General features: G+C 38.7%; 1 protein-coding gene across 4 annotated transcripts in view; it reads left to right on the top strand.

Annotated features, from left to right (window-relative positions):
* The window catches only part of FRA10AC1 (FRA10A associated CGG repeat 1), a 73,954-nt gene that overhangs the window by 17,304 nt on the left and 33,046 nt on the right, over positions 1 to 23,604 (top strand). For 3 of the 4 annotated variants that reach the window (XM_010819921.1, XM_005225623.5, NM_001076392.1), the window contains exons 10-13: positions 790 to 903; positions 2,752 to 2,794; positions 4,994 to 5,112; positions 10,235 to 10,273. In XM_010819921.1, coding sequence (XP_010818223.1) covers positions 790 to 903; positions 2,752 to 2,794; positions 4,994 to 5,112; positions 10,235 to 10,273 — 315 coding nt within the window. The remainder of the gene's footprint in view (positions 1 to 789; positions 904 to 2,751; positions 2,795 to 4,993; positions 5,113 to 10,234; positions 10,274 to 23,604) is intronic. The other variant, XM_010819922.4, reaches the window with a different exon arrangement.

The raw sequence follows: 23,604 nt of genomic DNA, 5'->3' as shown, positions 1-23,604 counted from the left end.
TCTTTTTTTATGAAAAGTTCAGATTTGTTCCTATTGGTACAATTAATTTAGATATAAGTGCTTTCTTTTCAGGTTGTACAAATAAGTTTGATCTTTCTTTTTCTGTTAAAGTCAATAGTTAATTATTGAGTAGTTTTTTTTTTCCCTCTTGGATCATCAATATTAGTCCTTTTTTACAGAGCTTTTAATATACAGTGAGTATGTAATGTTGATTTTAGTGTCACGTGATTCTAAAATTTAGAACATCGAGTTGGATTACTTATTCTATTTAATCTCAAAATGCTATAACACTTTAAAATGTGCTTTAAATGTCATTTTATGCTGGTGCTTAAAATAAATACCATATGTTAATACCTTAAAGTATCAATGTCAATAATATTGAAAAAGATTGACCCAGGTACAGTGCATGTACTTTGGAAAATACATTTTTTCTTTTAAGGTATTAGTGAGTACACTTTTTTAGTGCTTCCGTTTTCCAAAGTGTAAGATTCCTTCACTCGGAGTCACTAAAAATCTGTTTTTAAATATAAACAGTTAACTTGAGAGTCAACTATTTATCAAGTAAGAATTCCAGAACTGATTTTTTTTTTAAAACAGTGCATTCAGCAACTTGATTTGACTTTTGAACATACCATAATTATTGTGCTCAGTTTTTTGACGTAGACTTTATAAACTAAGAATTTATGTCATGTATGTAATGTATGTTGAATAAATTTCAGAGATAATACCTGATTGTAGATAAATACTGTCACCAACCACCATAGCTAATATTCCTTCCTTTATTTACAGGCCAGTTTTGCTGTGGAAATAAATCTTGTGATAAAAAAGAAGGCTTAAAGAGTTGGGAAGTTAATTTTGGTTATACTGAGCATGGTGAAAAAAGAAATGCACTTGTTAAATTAAGTAAGTTGACTTTAGATGGGTTGTGACTGATTCCTTCAAAGTTTAGTAATTTAGATTGAAAATATATAGGCAATTTAAGATTCAATTTAAAATGCTTAAGGTATCTTGGAAACTCTCTTTTTCTCAGAGCTTGCTAAAGTTTCAAAGAACTTTTGAGCCTGAAACTTCTTTCTCAGCATTTCCATGACATTTAGATGAAATAGTGCTAATGCCAGATGTATACCAGTAATTTGTAAAGTGAAGACCTCTGTCTGTTAATTTGAGAATGTCAGTGTAGATTGAGATGCCAAGTGGGAGTCAGAGTGGTATCAGAAAAGGCACTGTAAAATCTCACATTAGTTAATAGCCATATTGTTATGGTATAGGTAATAAATCTGCTCTCTTTGTGTCAAAAAAGAAAAAAAATTTAAGAGGGCAAAGTGTTTGCGATATCTGTCTTAAAAGCTTAGGATTATAACCCAGAATATAGCATTTTCTCTTAATACGCATATTTAGAATCTGTTGCTCGTCCTTTTTTTTCCCTGAGCTAGTCTTTTGTGTGTTGGCGTCTTCTCTGCATCATGTTAACAACTTTCTCTGGTTCCTAAATAAATGTGTTATAAGAGTGTTCTGCCCCCTCCAGGTAGAGGTCAAGGATTTCCCCATATTCTAGTTCAGTTCAGTTCAGTCGCTCAGTCATGTCCGACTTTGTGACCCCATGGACTGCAACACGCCAGGCCTCCCTGTCCGTCATCAACTCCTGGAGTTTACCCAAACTCATGCCCATTGAGTCGGTGGTACCATCCAACCATCTCATCCTCTGTCATTCCCTTCTCCTGCCTTCAATCTTTCCCAGCATCAGGGTCTTTTCAAATAAGTCAGCTCTTCGCATGAGGTGGCCAAAGTGTTGGAGTTCAGCTTCAACATCAGTCCTTCCAGTGAATGTTCAAGACTGATTTCCTTTAGGATGGACTGGTTGGATCTCCTTGCAGTCCAAGGGACTCTCAAGAGTCTTCTCCAACACCACAATTCAAAAGCATCAATTCTTTGGCTCTCAGCTTTCTTTATAGTCCAACTCTCACATCCATACATGACTACTGGAAAAACCATAGCCTTGACTAGATGGACCTGTGTCTCTGCTTTTTATATATGCTGTCTAGGTTGGTCATAACTTTCCTTCCAAGGAGGAAGCATCTTTTAATTTCATATGCAACTTAGTGCACTCCAGTGAAGACTGGTTTCCGAGTTCCTCCTGTAAGTGCTTATGAGGAAGAGTCACCTAGTGTGAACTGAGATTAAAGTAAAAAAGAAACAATTTGGAACTTTTTCAAAATCTCTTTTCCATTTGAAAAACTCTTAGAGTACTTCAGAGGAGGTGACTATACCCACACTACTATTGCTGCTGCTGCTAAGTCACTTCAGTCGTGTCCAACTCGTGCGACCCCCAGAGACGGCAGCCCACCAGGCTCCCCCGTCCCTGGGATTCTCCAGGCAAGAACACTGGAGTGGGTTGCCATTTCCTTCTCCAATACTGGATGTCTTTGATTTGAGATACACATTAATGCTGCCTATGAATGAAACAGTTTGCTTTTAGAATAAATTGACAGCATAGTTTTCTAAAGCAGTGGCAGAATATTTTCAATTTCTCAAGCATTCTAATACAGTTTTTATTTTATATATATATATATATATGTTTATTTATTTTGGGGTGGAAGAGAATCAGATTTTTTCTTCAGATTATTTTTTTCCCCTGTTACAATGAAAGAATGTAAAGAAACATGACAGTTTATGATATTAAAAGTAAAGTAGCAGTGCAGTGATAAAAAATTTAGCTGTTCAGTGGTGTTACTTTTTTTTCCTTTTTTTTAGGATTATGCCAAGAATGTTCCTTTAAATTAAATTTTCATCACAGGTAATATGATCTTTTTAAAATGTGGTTGTTAATTTTAGTAGTCTTGGATGTCGTCATTACCTGCACTAGCTGTCTAAAGTAAACTTGAGTGGTTGATGGTTTCATTAGTGGAGCGTATGCACAATCCAGCATCGCCATATGACCACATAAACCAGGGAACTGAATGTTCATCTTGCCTAGCTCTAGCCAAGCAGTGTTAAATGTGAAGGCCTATGCAGAGTAGCAGGCAGATGCTAGAACTTTTGTTTTGAAATCAGTGTTCACATACTGAAATATTCTTAGAAACTATATTGTAAATCAGGTCTTCATAATGTGATTCCTACTTCTCATTTGAACAGAGTTTATCATTCTTACAAAGGATTATACCTCGATATTCATTTCAGTGTTTAAAGTCAGGCTCCTACTGAAGGATCTAGACTGTCTGCCATATTGAGTAGGGGAGGAGCATATGTAGACCATGGGCTTTGAAATCAGACCCCTGTATATTCCTCTCAGCTGCTCCACTCACTAGTCATATCCTTGGGAAAACTGCTTAACTTTATAAGACTCAATTTTATTATCTCTAAAAAGAGGATACTAAGCTTATTGTGGGAATTAAATGAAAATGCGTATAAAATGCTTGACACGGTGTCTGGCATATGGTAAACAGAGCCTAATGAAATCCCAGGCATTGAAGATGCTCAAGCAAAATCTGTATGACCTGGCATGATTGTGGCGGTTGGGTTTCATGTTCTGAATAATGCTTGAAAGTCTTAACATAAGATTCTGCAACTTTATAAAATGTATATATATTTATAATCAGCTGTGTTGTGAATGACCCTTATCTAGTATTTAGCTATTAAAAATAAGTAAAATTTTTTTAATTCTTAAAATTAGCAATGTTTTTCAGATTACATGATTTCTCTTCTCCATCAATGATTCTGAAAGATACCAAAGATGTTCTTTTGACCTTGAGTTTCAAACTTCATTTCAAAATTGAATTATTCGTAGACAAAAAGTTATTACTGTCTTAAACAGTATTGTAGTATTTGGTATAAGTATCTTAATTTGAAAGTTTTAATAAACAAGTTTCTTGAAAGTAATCCTCTCTGTTGTCTCTTCATCCTCTTTCCCAGTCTCAGTTTCAGCATTATCACCTTTTCCTATTTCATGTTTCTTTTCTTTGTCGTTCATTCGCTCAGTCATGTCTGATTCTTTGTGACCCCGTGGACTGCAGCACACCAGGCTTCCCTGTCATTCACCATCTCCCAGTGTTTGCTCAGACTCACATCCATTGAGTCGGTGATGCCATCCAACTGCCTTATCCTCTGCAATTAACATCAATCACTTGGCAGCTATGGTACTGACAGCCTTATAAACCTGGCCTAAAATAAGGGGTTTCCAAGGTGGTTCAGTGGTAAAGAACCCACCTGCCAGTGCAGGAGACACGGGGTTGATCCCTGGGTCTGGAAGATCCTCTGGAGAGGGAAGTGGCAACCCACTCCAGTATTCTTGCCTGGGAAATCTCATGGACCAAGGAGCCTGGCAGGCTACAGCCCATGGAGTCACAAAAGAGTGGGACACGACTTAGTGAACAACAAAAAAGGTAAAGCCATAGCAGTGAAAAGATAAGTGGTCTAAAGTAGACGTGTGAGTTAACAATAAGCCCTTCATTCTCATTCCATTATACCTCTATTTTATTCTCCTTTATTATTAAGAGAATAATTTTCTATTTACTGGTTTAGAACTGTACAGTGGCTTCTTTTGTTCTATGTGTTTTTTCAAAGTGTAGATAGATAATGAATTATGTGGAGGGAAATGAGATTTGTTTTTGTAATTTTTTAGAATGGCTAAATGATAGGGTCACAGAGTCAGACACGACTGGGTGACTGAACAACAACAAAATGATAGAATCTAAAAAGGAAATGAGTAAAACTATGATTACATTCACTAAGGTTTTATATAGAACTTAGGAAAAATAATTTTGTCTCCGAGTGCTCATTACCTTACTTTTGTCTCGGACTTTGTAATCTTATAGAAGTGGCTAAAGTAATATACTAACCTACAATATTTACAGACTCATTTAAGCATTCCTTATTATGAAAATTACATTTTAAATGAATACTTCAACTAATTTAACTTTTTTTGCCCGTTGATTTTTATTTTTTGTAAAGCTTAGTTGAAAAAGTTGTTTTTAATTTTATATTGTTCAACATAAAGGAGAAAAGAAATCAAGTCAAAAAAAAGAAAAGATAAAGCCGAAAAAGATTCTGAAGAGTCAACACATAAAAAATCCAGATTATCTTCTGTAGAAGAGACCTCTAAGACAAAGGATAAAGGTAAATGGGAATTAAAATATAATATTTACTCATATTTCTGAACATAAAGGATAATCTGCCATATGTCTCAGATTAAGAATTTAATTAGTGAATGCATTTACAATTCTGTTTTATGGTATTTGAAAGGAAACTGGTTGGACAATTTAGAGACAAATTTATAGTAACTTATAGAAGTTTCAAGAACAAGGTCAGTTTTGATTCATTTTTGCAAATGGTATAATATTGTAACAGCACTCTGATTTCTGGATTTGTTAGTTATAGACATGTTACATTAAGCAAGTTACTGAATTTCTTGAGTTTTACTTTCCCCATATACCTACATAGTGATGATGTGACTACCTGGTTTCTGTACTGCTGGTGCTTATGGTGAAGAATCAAATAAACGTGAAAGGCATTTTGAACACTGTAAATCAGTACATAATCTATAAGTCAGTATTAAATTTTAGCATTGTGATTTCTTATCATGGTCTGTTTGATTTTTCTCCCTAGCTAATGGGCTTCTTGAAATGATAGAGATTGATATGTATGTGTCCTCAGCCTAACATGGTATTGTGCACATACAGTTAGTAAGTAATTGTTAAATTCAAATCCAGGTCAACTGCTTGCTTGTTCCTCAGCAGTCCTTACTGTGCCTTAGTTTAGACAGTGGTCGTGATAATTGTACCTTAGCTCAGATAATGTATGTAAGCCGTTTGCATAGTACTTGGTCCATAGTTATTATGAAGGTTGCTGTGGGTTGTTTTTTCAGTCCGTAATAGAGTCAAATTAACTGTAACTTAGAGTGAATTGGGTTAAATTAGGTAGGTAATGGTAGATTGAATTAGATTCTAGCCAGTGTTAACATAATACTTGAACAGGAGAGGGCTCCCTTGCTCCAGCTATGAAGATCATTAGACATGTTATAATCTTATGTACATCTTTTCCTTCCAACATGTCATGATACATTCAAACATACAGTATTGCCAAGTTTTAGACTTGGTAAAATTGATAGATGATGAGAAGAAAAATACTGGTATTCTACTGTTTATTGAGAAATGGTATTGAAACAGAATGTCTTTTATGTCTATAAATCATGTTCTAAACTTCAAAATAAATTTTAATTAATAAGTGTGAAAATCTCATTTGAGATTTAAAAGTTTTTAATTTATCCTCATGTGCCAGTAAAATATTTAATGTATTCTATTTGAGGATTTTGTAACATTGACTGTTATATAATATGTTTATGTCATAATAAGACATCATGTTAGTCACTGAATATTCCAAATTAAAGAATTAATCCCTACAATGTAAAGTTTATTCAGTACCTCCAAAACAGGTAATTACGTAGCTGGATGCTCGTGATTAAGGATGAGGTTGCATCCCTCAAGTTATATATTCATGTGACCTTCTTTAAAAGATGTTTTTCCTTTAGTGTCCTGTATTTCAGTAGCTGATATGTCTGTCAACCTAAAAGCTAATACCAGAAGTCTGAAAATTATCCTTGTGTGTGTCAGTTGCTCAGTTGTGTCCAACTGTTTGTGAGCCCATGGGCTCTAGCCTGCCAGACTCCTCTTTCCATGTTTATGTAAATCCCATCAGTTTTACCCCAGTTTATATATTTCTGAAGTTTTCTCTACTCTCGTTCAAACTAACCATGTTTTCTTATCTAGGCTACTACTATATTATCCTTACTGTTTCCATCACTGTCTTGTCATCCCACTTCCCTTTCCTTAATTCATTCTCTATCTAGCAGTGATTTCCTGTTGTTCTTAAGATATAACCAACGTCTGGACAAAGCCCAAAGGGTCTAAATGATCCAGCGTACAAGGCTTGTTTCTCACTACTCTTCATGTTACTTTCACACTCCACCCACATAGCCTTTCAATTTCTAGAAAATGCCAAACTTCTATACATTTAAGGGCTGCATAGATGCTGCTTCCTCTCTCTCTAAAACCTCCAGGCCCATCCTAACTCATCCTTGAGTTCTAAGCTTAAATGTCACTTCTTCAGGGATCCTTCTCTAACCACGAATCTAAATTAGGACTCCCATTTATAATGCTGTCACAACCCTAGAACTTTTCCCTCATTACACATATGACAATTACATAAAAGCACAAGAGAACAGGAATTCTGTCTGCTGTGTTCATTGCTCTGTCCCCAGCACCCCACTAGCACATGTTAGGTATAAATAATAAAGAATAAGTAAACGAAACATTTTGAAGATTATTTCAGGGCAACTTCAGAGACAGAAAACCCAAGCAAAGTGGAATTGAGACATCTTTCTTATTTATTCTTTATTTGGAGCATCTTTGATAGAGAGTATAGGATATAGTTCTTTCTTTTTCAGCTTTGGTATAAAGCAGAAAATGACAGCATTTTATCAAACTTTAGGAGGACCATATAAACCTCTTTAATTTTTTGATATTTGTGATTGATCACCTGTAACTAGGTCTATTTGATGTGATACTTTCTTGCCAGGCCACCTTAATTTGTCCCAAACTTGAATAGTAATTAATAAATGCTTAATATCTCAGCTGCCTTTGGACTGCTAACATTCCTCGAAAGAATCTACTTTCTTGACTTTTCTTCCTGTCTTTTTGGTCTCTCCCCAGATGTTTTAGACTATAGTTTCTCCTCAGTCTTACCCTTAGGTGTTGGAATTATTCAGGGCTCTTACAGACCTTTTTTCTCTCTGTTCTCCCTGTGTGATCCCGTCAACTCCCATAACTCGGGTTACCATCATATAGAATGTTAAATAGGTAAATGGGTAGATAATTGGATGGCTTGATAGCTGAACCAACAGATAGAGAAAATGTAAGAAAGATCAATAACTGGACTTTGAGGACCAGTCTCCTTTGGCAGGTATGAACACAAAGGGATATTTAGGTAAACTGTCTTGGCAGAAAGTTCAAGATCTTATTCCTCCACCTCCACCATGCCCCAAAGATCAGTTCCTTGAGTAGGTCTTGTCTGATTCCTTTCACTCTACTTTTCCAGGCAAGGCTAGTTCCCTGTTAGCACATACTGATAGCACCCTGCATTCTCCTTTAGAAATACATACCACTCTTGGAATAATTTATTTTCTGTTAAGGAAAGGATTATGTGACTTATTTAATTCTTTATCCCCAGTTCCTAAGCACAGTGCTTGAGTGAGTCAGTGAAGTCAGCCAATTTCTGTGTTGCAGGGAACATCAGAAATCAACCCTGGAAATCATGATTGAAAAGATATTCTATGGTTTTGCCTTTCAAAATATGGTCCTCTGCATTGTCATCATTTGGGAGCTTGTTAGAAATGCATAACCTCAGCCCTTGCAGATCTCCTGAATTACAGTTGACTTCAAGTTTCCAGGATGACTCATATGCACAATAAAGTCTGAGATGCTCTGCTCTTTATCATGTACTTGTTCTGCTTTAGCTTCAACACCTCCAGGGAAAAAGAACCCATTATCCAAAATATTCCTGTACATTTCAGATAGTTGTAATTGTTAGCAGGTTTTCTTAACATTTAGTCCAAACCTACAACTTCTTCTAGTTCCAACTGTGTGCTTTTTTTAAGATAATAGACACTTATGTTCTATAAGCAAGTATCATGTTCCTTACATGACAGAGAAAATGACAGAGAAGAGGATGTTTCTTTTGCTACAGGAAGGCTAACCATGTTTTTATTTGTTTTCTGATGACTGGGAAATAAGTGGGAGTAAAGACACAATAACATAAAGCACTTGAGGCAGTCCAGGCCTTGACTTTCTTTGGAATCTTTATCCTGTGTCTCTCACACCCTCTTGTCTGGCCTTAAGGGATCATTCGTGTGACAACTTAGACTAATTATGAGATCTACCCAGAGAGGTGGGCTTCCCTGAAAGCTCAGTTGATAAAGAATCCACTTGCAATACAGGAGACCCCAGTTCAATTCCTCGGTCAGGAAGATCTGCTGGAGAAGGGATAGGCTACCCACTCCAGTATTCTTGGGCTTCCCTTGTGGCTCAGCTGATAAATAATCCACCCTCAATGCAGGAGACCTGGGTTCGATCCCTGGGATGGGAAGATCCCCTGGAGAAGGGAAAGACTACCCCCTCCAATATTCTGGCCTGTAGAATTCCATGGACTGTATAGGCCATGGGATTGCAAAGAATCAAACACAACTGAACAGCTTTGACTTTCATCCAGAGAGGTTGGAGGAATTGTTACTCTCCATCTGTTATGTTCTTTTTTGACTTAGCAGCCTTCAGAAATATTTCCCCTGAGGTCTTCCAGCAGGACACTGTATATATAATGATATATTTTTTTTAAATTAATACATTTTCAGTACTTTTCTGTTTCTCTCACTGGTAACCATTGTGGAACTCAAATGTTGTTTTATGACATAGTTTTTTGTGTGATTTTCAATTACTGTGAATTCTTACCTGCATATGATCTTCAAAAAAGTATTAAGAAAAACTCTTTATTTGTAAACTGCTCTTGGATGTTGAAAATCTGTAGATGAAATATTGGTTATATTGTAGGTAATCTATGAGCTTGCCCCCCCAGCAATATGAGACATTTTTTATAGGTGTTTATTATTTTTTTAAGTTTTATGCTAGGTATTCCAGCCTGTACAAGAGCTTAAAATACCCCTGCCTAAAAGGACCTAGGAGAAGGCGATGGCACCCCACTCCAGTACTGTTGCCCAGAAAATCCCATGGATGGAGGAGCCTCGTAGGCTGCAGTCCATGGGGTCACTAAGAGTCAGACACGACTGAGCGACTTCACTTTCACTTTCCACTTTCATGCATTAGAGAAGGAAATGGCAACCCACTCCAGTGTTCTTGCCTGGAGAATCCCATGGACGGAGAAGCCTGGTAGGCTGCAGTCCATGGGGTCGCACAGAGTCGGACACGACTGAAGCGACGCAGCAGCAAAAAAGGACCTAACATTTTAATTAGGGAGATAAGTCAAAGGAACAGGGAAGATTAAAAGACAGTGAAGTGCTTTCCTGCACGACTATAAAGTAAGGTTTACTAGACTATAAAGTTGACTAGAAAGTACACGACTACTCGGAAGAATTCTGGTTATAGCTATGGCTGTTACACCACTGCAAAGTGATTCTTGACCAAACAGTGCTGGTTTTTTTGTTTTAATCACATTCATTTTTTGTTTTTCCCAGCGCATTCATCCTCAGTGAAATCAGAAAATTCTGTCAACAGTAAGTATCAAGTTTTTATTTAATAAAAATATATAGATTCAAGTTATTTGCAATTTGTGTTTCCCACAAACTGTGACTTTTCCTGTAATTTTTTTTTCTACTATGTGAGAAAAGTCATAGGAAAAAAACCAAAAGTGTATTTCTTCCCCAAATTAAATCATTTAAAAGTTTCTGATTTCAAGTATAGAAGAGCACAATTTTTTTTTCAGTAAGTAGAGTGGATACACATTTTGATTTCACATTATTGAGTGTGAAGGAAGAGAACCAAAGGGATACGATTGGGACAGAAAAAGAATTTGGGGAGATGGATTCACATTTAAGAAATGTTGCTTATATTGCACAAGAATGAGTGATCTGTCATTTGGTGATTTTGATTAATCAAATTAAATATCTCTGTTTTATGCATAGAAAGCAGAGTGTTAGCAACTGGTTGTTACTGGTCAATTTTTTAAATAAATCCTACAGTTTTCACCAGATTGGATTTCATTGAATATTTACTACAAATCTTATTATTGTTTTTTTCCCTGCAGCATTCCAAAAAGTATTCACAGTGGTTTACAATAAAATAAGATTTTTTTTAAAGGTGAAGTCAAAATAATGGAAAAATAAGGTAGCGTAGGAAAGTAAAGCTAGAGGTAAATTTAATACAGAGAAATGTTTACCAAAAAGTCTTGCATAATTGCAAAGGTAGATCACAAATTTGTCACTGTTCTTCCTAAGAACCAAACCAAAGAAGGGATAGTAGAATGATTAATTGTACCCATACAATATTAAAGAGAACTCACAGGGCGTTCAGCTTTTTCCAGGCAGTTTTGAGAGCAGAATCTCCTGTGGGTTCATAAAAGGGGGCATCCATTTGTATGTAACAAACAATAATCTTGCATCTCAACAGTAATACAATCTCGAATTTTTCTTTAAGACCTTACAGTAAATAGGCTTAGGGTCTAAAAGTAAAATGTACTTCAATAGAATATCTAATTTATTTGATAGTGTCTCGACGTATAGAGACGGGGGAGCCTGGTGGGCTGCCATCTACGGGGTCACACAGAGTAACTTAGCAGCAGCAGCAGATGTATAGAAATTCTCGGCTTGTAAAGTTTTAAACTTAAATTTTTTTTCCTGATTTTCAAGGAATACGTCTATGTGGCAAACTCAGGAAGTAACTACTGTAAATCCCACCTTTCAAATTAAGTATTAGCATTTTAGTATATAATTCTTAAGAGGAATTTTTAAGTGTTCAGTAATCAGAAATTGTTTTAAAATAAAATTTTTAAGATATTCATTGTTTAAAAGTTTACTGAAGAGGGAGATATCAGTGGAGGCATTGCTCTAGTTTAGGAATATAACATATTCTTTATAAATTATTTTACTCACACCATTTTGTTTTCAACATTTTTGAAGTGTCATAAAGCAATGATACTTCCTTTCTTCTCATGTCAATCCTAATCTATCCGCAGCTTCTTCTTCAAAATTAGGTTAAGTTTCCTGACAGTGTATAGAACATAGCCAGGCATGTTAAGCTATCTGAGGATGGGGTAGTAAGTATATATATTTTTAGAAAGCATAACAAGTTAAAATGGGAAAATTTATAGTTTTTGACTATTTCCAACTATACATTGCAGTTAGAGGTGTGAAGTCCAATTTAATGTAGAAAAAAAGATTGTCCTTTTCCAATTCCAGTTTTTCATTAAAGTAATCTTTGGGGGAAGGGTCTTTATTTGCCATTTATATTCATTCTTTCATTTTGTCTTCATTCCTTCTCCCTCCCACTGTCCTCCCCCTACCTCCCCCAGCTCTCTGAATCCTCCCTCGTTTCCCAGAGAGAGCCTTAAGTCTGTCAACTCTCCTCAGCTAGGTCAGACTTCTAGTGGTAGGGAGGGGAGAATACTGTAGTCAGTCTGAACAACACCTGCCTTATCTTGGTTCTTGAAGTAGTACCATTTCAAGTAGGAGACAGGTACCTTGTTAGGGTTTGTCACACCCAGATATCTTCTCAGGTCATCAGTGACCTGTCTTAGGCGGTCTCGGCAATTTTAGAACTCAGATTTTGCTGTTTCTATATTTCATTTCCATTTGGGTGATATTCAGTTACCCTTTACCCCCACGTAACATATTGATTGTTAAAACCAAGTCTAAAAAGAAAAGCCTAGTTTCTATGGGGAAAAAGAATTTTAACTTGCTTTTGTTAATTGTCTTAATCGCAAGTGGTTTAGTTGTGTACCAATTTAATTTTAGTAATGGACACATAATATCCCATTTTGTAGATAAAAGCAAGACCCAGAGAATTTACTTAAATTGCCTAAAGTCAGATAGCTGGTTAATGGCAGAGCTATGATTAAACAAAGGTTTATAAGAGTGTATGTCCTTTTACCTATATCATCAGTAACTTTCATCAATGAAGTATGCCCACTCTTTATACCCCAGTTTTGACACGTATATTATACAAATTCACATCAAATGATTTGATATGTGTCTCAGTTCTATCTGTAAAATGGGTGTAAAGAGGTTTGATGTCACTGGATTATTATCAGAGTCAAGTTAAATAATAGACATGTAAAGCATGTTCTATTATAAAGTAAGTCCTTGATAACTTGTAGCTATTATTGTTATATCAGATAAAAAAAAAAATACTGGACATTAGATTTTGTGTTTGTTTTCTGCAGTAGGTCAGATCAAAAGTCTGTGAAAAGTCTGACCTGTCCGTTGTCTTCATAGTTAGAGACTTGCCACTTCTTCAGTAAGCTGAGTTATTTAGGTATATAATATCCAGAAAAACCAAGATGTTAGACCTGCTTTTATTATTCAGAGCATGTAGGGAAAATTATATGCAGTTTGCATTACATTCTAAAAGGAACATTGAAAACTTAAAGCAGGTCAAGAATAGAACAACCAGCATTGCCAGAACTTGAGATGTTTTCATAGGAAGGAGGCTGAAGGAGCCTTAGATGTTTAGCTTAGAACAAAGTGAAGAGGAAGGGGTAAGGAGGTAGACATAGAAACTGTAGATATTTGCAGGACTGCTACTATGTAGGAGACTTATTTTTGGTGGCTGCTTGGCAGAACTAGAGTCTGTGGATAAAAATAGCCCATGGACAGATTTTTGCCTTAATTTAAGGCAAAACTTGTCAATTAGAACTATCTGAAGAATGGAATGGAGGAATGGGCTGCTTCAGGAAGCAGTGAGGTGTTTAAGTGTAGATTAAACAGCCACTTGTTACTGGAGTTATTACACTAAGATGTTCATTCATTGGTTAAGAGGTGGACCTCCAAGCTCCCCTTCCAACACAGAATCAGTGACTTAAATTGTGATCGCCACTTGCCAATAATTACTGCGGAGATTTGATGCTGACGCAAATGCAAGCATCTATTTTATGTTGCCCAGTCTTCTAATTGTTATTTCCTTGTCAACACCATTCCCACCTCTGGCAGGTTGTAGCAGTTATCAAAGAAGTGATTTGTAGTTTCTGTCACCCTCAGGGAACTAGGTATTTTAGATTCGTGTGTGTATATGTGTGTGTACATGCACATGTGCTCAATCCTGTCCAACTCTTTGCAACCCCATGGGCTGTAGCCCTCAAGGTTCCTCTGTCCATGGAATTGTCCAGGCAGAAACACTGGAGTGGGTTGCCATTTCCTACTCCAGGGTATCTTCCTGACCCAGGGATCAAACCCGAGTCTCCTGCTTCTCCTGCATTGGCAGGCAGTTTCTTTACCATTAGCACCACCTGGGCAGCCCTCATAGGGCTAAAAGGGACCTTCAGTCTTGTAGAATTTGATTCTATAAGGATATTTGGTCACTTTTCAGCATGTCCTCTATCAAAGAGAGTTATTTTATAATGTTATTCTAAACCAATTGTATTTTTTTAGTAAAACTGGATTGTCTGATAGCAGAAAGCTGGTGTAGGAAAGCTTGAATATGAGAAGTACTCTTGAGCGGGAACAAGAGAACAGCTGGTGGTAAGGCCTTTTGAAATTAGCTGTCCACTTTCAAAAGCCTGGTAGGTTTGTTCTCTGACATCATTAACAGGATAACACCATGATGATAACTTTATTAGGCCTAATTAGTTTTTCTGTGCTTTTGTTAGCTCAGTTTCAGTTCACTCGCTCAGTCGTGTCCAACTATCCCGTGAACCGCAGCAAGCCAGGCCTCACCATCCATCACCAACTCCTGGAGTCCACCCAAACCCATGTCCATTGAGTCAGTGATGCCATCCAACCATCTCATCCTCTTGTCATCCCCTTCTCCTCCTGCCCTCAATCTTTCCTAGCATGAGGGTCTTTTCAAATGAGTCAGCTCTTCACATCAGGAGGCCAAAGTATTGGAGTTTCAGCTTCAGCATCAGGCCTTCCATTGAACACCCAGGACTGATCTCCTTTAGGATGGACTGGTTGTATCTCCTTGCAGTCCAAGAGTCTTCTCCAATACCACAGTTCAAAAGCATCAATTCTTTGGCGCTCAGCTTTCTTTATAGTCCAACTCTCACATCCATACATGACCACTAGAAAAACCATAGCCTTGACTAGAGAGACCTTTGTTGGCAAAGTAATGTCTCTGCTTTTTAATATGCTGTCTAGGCTGGTCATAACTTTCCTTCCAAGGAGTAAGTGTCTTTTATTTTCATGGCTGCAATCACCATCTGCAGTGATTTTAGAGCCCAGAAAAATAAAGTTAGTCATTGTTTCCATTGTTTCCCCATCTATTTGCCATGAAGTGATGGGACCAGATGCCATGATCTTAGTTTTCTGAATGTTGAGCTTTAAGCCCACTTTTTCACTGTCCTCTTTCACTTTCATCAAGAGGCTCTTTAGTTCTTCTTCACTTTTTGCCATAAGAGTGGTGTCACCTGCATATCTGAGGTTATTGATATTTCTCCCAGCAATCTTGATTCCAGCTTGTGCTTCTTCCAGCCCAGCGTTTCTCATGATGTACTCTGCATAGAAGTTAAATAACCAGGGTGACAGTATACAGACGTACTCCTTTTCCTATTTGGAACCAGTCTGTTGTTCCATGTCCAGTTCTAACTGTTGCTTCCTGACCTGCATACAGGTTTCTCAAGAGGCAGGTCAGGTGGTCTGGTATTCCCATCTCTTTCAGAATTTTCCACAGTTTCTTGTGATCCACACAGTCAAAGGCTTTGGCATAGTCAGTAAAGCAGAAATAGATGTTTTTCTGGAATGCTCTTGCTTTTTCCATGATCCAGCGAATGTTGGCAATTTGATCTCTGGTTCCTCTGCCTTTTCTAAAACCAGCTTGAACATCTGAAAGTTCACGGTTCATGTATTGCTGAAGCCTGGCTTGGAGAATTTTGAACATTACTTTACTAGCGTGTGAGATGAGTGCAGTTGTGCGATAGTTTGAGCATTCTTTGGCATTGCCTTTCTTTGGGATTGGAATGAAAACTGACCTTTTCCAGTCCTGTGGCCACTGCTGAGTTTTCCAAATTTGCTGGCATATTGAGTGCAGCACTTTCACAGCATCATCTTTCAGGATTTGAAATAGCTCAACTGGAATTCCATCACCTCCACTAGCTTTGTTCATAGTGATGCTTTCTAAGGCCCTCTTGACTTCACATTCCAGGATGTCTGGCTCTAGGTCAGTGATCACACCATCGTGATTATCTGGGTTGTGAAGATCTTTTTTGTTAGTTCAGTTAGTGAATTTTCATAAAAATAAAGAGCAGGAGACTTTTGTCTTTTTTGAATATTGTTTTGGGACATTGGCAGTTCCAGTGCTGGCTGTCATTGAGTTGGTGGTGCTAGTGTTAAAGAACCTGTCTATTAATGCAGGAGACATATGAATCGATAATATCTGATTACTAGATTGCACTGCTGCTAAGTCGCTTCAGTTGTGTCCGACTCTGTGCGACCCCATAAACGGCAGCCCACCAGGCTCCCCCGTCCCTGGGATTCTCCAGGCAAGAATACTGGAGTGGGTTGCCATTTCCTTCTCCAATGCATGAAAGTGAAAAGTGAAAGTGAAGTTGCTCAGTCATGTCCGACTCTAGCGACCCCATGGACTGCAGCCCACCAGGCTCCTCCATCCATGGGATTTTCCAGGCAAGAGTACTGGAGTAGGGTGCCATTGCCTTCTCCGATTGCACTAGTGGTAAAGAATCCTCCTGCCAGTGCAGGAGAAGCAAGAGACTAGGGTTCAGTCCCTGGGTTGGGGAGATCCCCTGGAGTAGGAAATGACAAAGCTTACTCCCAAAGCTTTATAATTTTATCATCTTTGTGTGTAGATCATTAGAAGTACAACCCCTCCCCCTACCTTTTTTTTTTTTCTGTTTTTGTTAGAATTTATGCTAGAATCAGTTAGGACCAAAGTTCGGATACACATGTTGATTCAAGGATCAAAGTCCAACAGATAAAAGGCTAGAATCGCCATGGCAAATCAATGCTGCTTTATTTTTGTGTTGAGTTTAACTAAGGGACGTTCTATATCAACAAGACAAATTGGTGTCAGTTCTTTTCCAGACTAATGGTCATTATTGGAGAGGAATTATTTACTAGCATAATTATTTTGTGGCATATAACTTTATTGTCTTATGATGTGTGTTGCAGTATTTGATAATTTTTAGTTGATTAATATAGGGTGATTCATTCGAAACATCTGTTTTGTTGTATTTTTTTTTTCATATGCATAATTTATTATTGAAATGACCAGATAGGTGTTGTTATATTACAATAAGTTGTAATTACTATATAATAATATATTCAATGTCAACATAATTTTTAACCTAAAAGTTCTTTTTTTTTTTTTTTAATTTTATTTTTAAACTTTACATAATTGTATTAGTTTTGCCAAATATCAAAATGAATCCACCACAGGTATACATGTGTTCCCCATCCTGAACCCTCCTCCTCCTCCCTCCCCATACCCTCCCTCTGGGTCATCCCATGCACTAGCCCCAAGCATCCAGTATTATGCATCGAACCTGGACTGGCAACTCGTTTCTTACATGATATTTTACATGTTTCAATGCCATTTTCCCAAATCTTCCCACCCTCTCCCTCTCCCACCGAGTCCATAAAATTGTTCTATACATCAGTGTCTCTTTTGCTGTCTCATACACCGGGTTATTGTTACCATCTTTCTAAATTCCATATATATGCATTAGTATACTGTATTGGTGTTTTTCCTTCTGGCTTACTTCACTCTGTATAATAGGCTCCAGTTTCATCCACCTCATTAGAACTGATTCAAATGTATTCTTTTTAATGGCTGAGTAATACTCCATTGTGTATATGTACCATAGCTTTCTTATCCATTCATCTGCTGATGGACATCTAGGTTGCTTCCATGTCCTGGCTATTATAAACAGTGCTGCGATGAACATTGGGGTACACGTGTCTCTTTCCCTTCTGGTTTCCTCAGTGTGTATGCCCAGCAGTGGGATTGCTGGATCCTAAGGCAGTTCTATTTCCAGTTTTTTAAGGAATCTCCACACTGTTCTCCATAGTGGCTGTACTAGTTTGCATTCCCACCAACAGTGTAAGAGGGTTCCCTTTTCTCCACACCCTCTCCAGCATTTATTATTTGTAGACTTTTGGATCGCAGCCATTCTGACTGGTGTGAAATGGTACCTCATAGTGGTTTTGATTTGCATTTCTCTGATAATGAGTGATGTTGAACCTACCTGACTTCAGGCTTTACTACAAAGCCACAGTTATCAAGACAGTATGGTACTGGCACAAAGACAGAAATATAGATCAATGGAACAAAATAGAAAGCCCAGAGATAAATCCACGCACGTATGGACACCTTATCTTTGACAAAGGAGGCAAGAATATACAATGGATTAAAGACAATCTCTTTAACAAGTGGTGCTGGGAAATCTGGTCAACCACTTGTAAAAGAATGAAACTAGAACACTTTCTAACACCATACACAAAAATAAACTCAAAATGGATTAGAGATCTAAATGTAAGACCAGAAACTATAAAACTCCTAGAGGAGAACATAGGCAAAACACTCTCCGACATACATCACAGCAGGATCCTCTATGACCCACCTCCCAGAATATTGGAAATAAAAGCAAAAATTAACAAGTGGGACCTAATTAACCTTAAAAGCTTCTGCACATCAAAGGAAACTATTAGCAAGGTGAAAAGACAGCCTTCAGAATGGGAGAAAATAATAGCAAATGAAGCAACTGACAAACAACTAATCTCAAAAATATACAAGCAACTCCTACAGCTCAACTCCAGAAAAATAAATGACCCAATCAAAAAATGGGCCAAAGAACTAAATAGACATTTCTGCAAAGAAGACATACAGATGGCTAACAAACACATGAAAAGATGTTTTGTTGTATTTAAAAAATACAAGTATCTTTATTGTTTTTACTGGTCTTTAAAGGTAATACATGATTATTGTTTAAAATAATAATAAAAAAATTTGGAAGTGCCTCTTGAGAAACCGAGGCAAGATATACAATGGATTAAAGACAATCTCTTTAACAAGTGGTGCTGGGAACTGGTCAACCACTTGTAAAAGAATGAAATCAGAACACTTTCTAACACCAATCCAAAAGTAAACTCAAAATGGATTAAAGATTCAACCTAAGACCAGAACTATAAAACTCCTAGAGGAGAACATAGGCAAAACACTCTCGACATACATCACAGCAGGATCCTCTATGACCCACCTCCCAGAATATTGGAAATAAAAGCAAAAATAAACAAATGGGACCTAATTAAACTTAAAAGCTTCTGCACAAACAAGGAAACTTTAGCAAGGTGAAAAGGCAGCCTTCAGAATGGGAGAAAATAATAGCAAATGAAGCAACTGACAAACAACTAATCTCAAAAATATACAAGCAACTCCTACAGCTCAACTCCAGAAAAATAAATGACCCAATCAAAAAATGGGCCAAAGAACTAAATAGACATTTCTCACAAGAAGACATACAGATGGCTAACAAACACATGAAAAGATGCTCAACATCACTCATTATCAGAGAAATGCAAATCAAACCCACTATGAGGTACCATTTCACACCAGTCAGAATGGCCTGCATTCCAAAGTCTACAAAATAATAAATGCTGAGGAGGGTGTGGAGAAAAGGGAACCCTCTTACACTGTTGGTGGGAATGCAAACTAGTTACAGCCACTATGGAGAAAGTGTGGAGATTCCTTAAAAAACTGGAAATAGAACTGCCTTATGATCCAGCAATCCCACTGCTGGGCATACACACTGAGGAAACCAGAAAGGGAAAGAGACACGTGTACCCCAATGTTCATCGCAGCACTGTTTATAATAGCCAGGACATGGAAGCAACCTTAGATGCCCATCAGCAGATGAATGGATAAGAAAGCTGTGGTACATATACACAATGGAGTATTACTCAGCCATTAAAAGAATACATTTGAATCAGTTCTAATGAGGATGGATGAAACTGGAGCCTATTATACAGAGTGAAGTAAGCCAGAAGGAAAACACCAATACATATACTAACGCATATATATGGAATTTAGAAGATTGGTAACAATAACCCTGTGTACGAGACAGCCAAAAGAGACCACTTGATGTATAGATCAGTCTTATTGGACTCTGTGGGACGAGGGAGGAGGGTGGGGGAGATGGGAAGGAATTGCATTGAAACATGTAAATATCATGTAAGAAACGAGTGGCCAGTCCAGGTTCGCATGCACGATACTGGATGCTTGGGGCTGGTGCATGGGACACCCAGAGGGAGGGGAGGGGGAGGAGGGGGGAGGGTTCAGGATGGGGAACCGGTATACACTGTGGCGGATTCATTTGATATTTGGCAAAACTAATACAATTATGTAAAGTTTAAAAATAAAATAAAAAAAAAAAAAAAAAAAGAACTCAAAAAAAAAGAAGCACATGCATGAGGGAGCAAGGTTGCATGGGGTCCTCACCATTCATACATCAAGAGAACACCATCACAAGGCCAGAGGGTCATCCTCATGGGTGAGGGCACAGGGGAGGCACTGATCTTCTGAGGGGTGTTCTGTAGCTGAATCTGGGCAGGGAGAGAGTGCTTCCCTTGGAAAGGCCTAGAACATTCACTCACAGGCTTCCCTGGTGGCTCAGTGGTAGAGAATCCCTGCCAGTGCAGGAGACATGGGTTCAATCCCTGATCCAGGAAGACCCACGTGCCTGAGAATCTAAGCTGATGCCCCACAACTACTAAGCCTGTGCTCTAAGAGCCCACACGCTGCAACTGCTGAAGCCTGTGCCCTTGAGCCGTGCTCAGCAATGAGAGAAGCCACTTCAGTGAGAAGCCCAACACTGAAATAGAGTCGACCACCTCCCCACGCCACCCACCCGCCACCCCCGCAACTAGAGAAAGCCCGCGCAGAGCAATCAAGATAGAGGGCAACCAAAACTAAAGAAATTAAGTATTTTTTTAATTGATGATTCATTGCTTTGTTCACTGAAGGTAAATCATGAAAATCAAAAGAAAGAAATTTCTGCTCAGGAGGCCGTGGTCCTCAGTGTTCTGGCCCAGGATAGTCTGTGCCCGACGATAACATTCCTGGGGACAGTTTGTCACCAGAAAGGGCCCAAACACAATGACTTAGGGGAAAAGACCCAGTAAGAAGTTCTGAACATGCTTGGTAGGAAAAGAAAGGCTGCAAATGGCCAGAGCCTGGGAGATGAGGGTGGAGGGAAAGACTACCCTTGCAAATGCCTGAATTAGTCATGAAAGCATCAGAGGCTGAGCTACAATGCACAGGTTGGATTTCACAGATATGGTCACCGTGGTGCTGTTGCTCATGCCTGTTTGGAGGAAACCTGGCCCCCAACAGAACTCACATTTCCCAGGCCATGGGTTATAGACAGAGCACAGCGGGGCCCAGACCTTGAGTGAGCACCAGACCACTCCGAGAGGGCCCGTGAGCAATGGGTCCCGGCCCAGCACTCGGCAGCCTGTCACTTCCAGTGAGTCCCTGGGATGCTGATGCTACTGGTCTGCAGTCCACGCTCTGTGCTGGCACCTGTCTTGCTTCCACCTCCAGGTACCCCTGAGGCTCTGCTGACACTCAGCACCTGGCTCTGGGAGCAGCATTTGCCTGGGAAGTCTGCCCCCAGAGACCAGTTCAGTCATCAATTGCTCAGTTTGTGTCCGACTCTTTCGACCCTCCATGGCTGGAGCACACCCAGGCTTCCCTGTCCGTCACCAACTCCCAGAGCTTACTCAAATTCATGTTCATTGAGTTGGTGATGGCCATCCAACCATCTGATTCTCTGTCCTCCCCTTCTCCTCCTGCTTTCATCTTTTCTATGAGTCAGTTCTTCGAATCAGATGGCCAAAGGATTGGAGCTTCAGCTTCAACATCAGTCCTTCCAATGATATCAGAGTTGACTTCCTTTAGGATTGACTGCTTTGATCGCTTGCTGTCCAGTACTCTCAAGAGTCTTCTCCAACACCACAATTCAAAAGCATCAATTCTTCAGCACTCAGCTATTCCTTATTGTACAACTCTACATCCATACTTGACTCCTGGAAAAACCATAGTTTGTATAGGACCTTTGTTGCAAAGTAATGTCTCTGCTTTTTAATATGCTGTCTAGGTTGATCATACTTTCTTCCAAGGAAAGTGTCATTTAATTTCATGGCTGCATCACCATCTGCAGTGATTTTGGAGCCCCAAAAATAAAGTTTCATGTTTCCATGTTTCCCATCTATTTGCCAAGAAGTGATGGGACCAGATGCCATGATCTTAGTTTTCTGAATTGTTGAGTTTAAGCAACTTTTTCACTCTCCTCTTTCCACTTTCATCAAGAGGCTCTTTGTTCTTCTTCACTTTTGCCATAAGGGTGGTGTCATCTGCATATCTGAGGTTGTTGATATTTCTCCCAGCAATCTTGATTCCAGCTTGTGTTTCTCCAGTCCAGATTTCTCATGATGTACTCTGCATATAAGTTAAATAACAGGGTGACATATACAGCCTTGATGTACTCCTTTCCCAATTTGAACCAGGCACTGTTCCATGTCTGTTCTAACTGTTGCTTCTTGACCTGCATACAGGTTTCTCAAGAGGCAGGTCAGGTGTTCTGTATTCCGCATCTCTTTAGAATTCCCATATTTTTGTGATCCACACAGTCAAAGGTTTGGCATAGTCAGTAAAGCAGATGTAGATGTTTTTTCTGGAATTCTCTTGCTTTTTATGATCCAATGGATGTGGCAATTTGATCTCTGGTTTCTTGCCTTTTCTAAACCAGCTTGAACATCTGAAGTTCACAGTTCATGTATGTTGAAGCCTCCTTGGGGAATTTTGACATTTCTTTCTAGCTGTAAATGAGTGCATTTTGCAGTAGTTTGATGATTGCTTGGCATTGCCTTTCTTTGGGATTGGAATGAAAACTGACCTTTTCCGGTCCTGCGGCCACTGCTGAGTTTTCCAAATTTGCTGGCATATTGAGTGCAGCACTTTCACAGCATCATCTTTTAGGATTTGAAATAGTTAACTGGAATTCCATCACTCCACTAGCTTTGTTTGTAGTATGCTTCCTAAGGCCCACTTGACTTCACATTCCAGGACGTCTGGCTCTGGGTGAGTGATCACACCATCATTGTTTACTGGGTCATTATGATCCTTTATGTATAGTTCTCTGTATTCTTGCCACCTCTTCTTAATATCTTCTGCTTCTGTTAGGTCCATACCATTTCTGTCCTTTATTGTGCCCATTTTTGCAAGAATGTTCCTTGGTATCACTACAATTTCTTGTAATTGGGCCCAGAGACGTGATAATTCTGTACTAATATCAGGGTCATTTTTCAAAGGGTGTGTAAAGTGAAGGTTGCACTAGTGGTAAAGAATTCACCTGCCAATGCAGGTTAGATGCAAGAGACTCGGGTTCTATCCCTGGTTGGGGAAGATCTCCTGGAGGAGGAAACGGCAACCCACTCCAGTATTCTTGCCTGGAGAATCCCGGGGACAGAGGAGCCTGGCGGGCTGCAGTCCATAAGGTGGCACAGCATGGACATGACTGAAAGAACTTAGCATGCACGCAAAGTGAGATAAGTCAGATAGAGAGGAGAAATATATATGCCATCCCTTGTGTGGAATTTAAAAAGAAATGATACAAATGAACTTACAAAACAGGAACGACTCACAGACTTAGAGAATGAACTTGTGGTGGCTGGTGGCGGGGCAGCGGGGCACAGAGATAGTTAGGGAGTTTGGGATGGACATGTAGAATTGCTATGTTTAAAATGGATAACCAACAGGACCCACTGTATGGCATAGGGAACTCTGTTCAGTGCTATGTGGCAGCCTGGATGGAGAGGGGTTTAGGGGAGGAAGGATACATGTATATGTTCGGCTGAGTCCCTTGGCTGTTCACCTGAAACTA

This window comes from Bos taurus, chromosome 26 (assembly GCF_002263795.3).
Source record: "Bos taurus isolate L1 Dominette 01449 registration number 42190680 breed Hereford chromosome 26, ARS-UCD2.0, whole genome shotgun sequence".
In the NCBI taxonomy this organism is placed as follows: Eukaryota; Metazoa; Chordata; class Mammalia; order Artiodactyla; family Bovidae; genus Bos; species Bos taurus.
The sequence above is the reverse complement of the archived record's forward strand: the minus strand, read 5'-3'. Positions and strand labels throughout refer to the sequence as shown.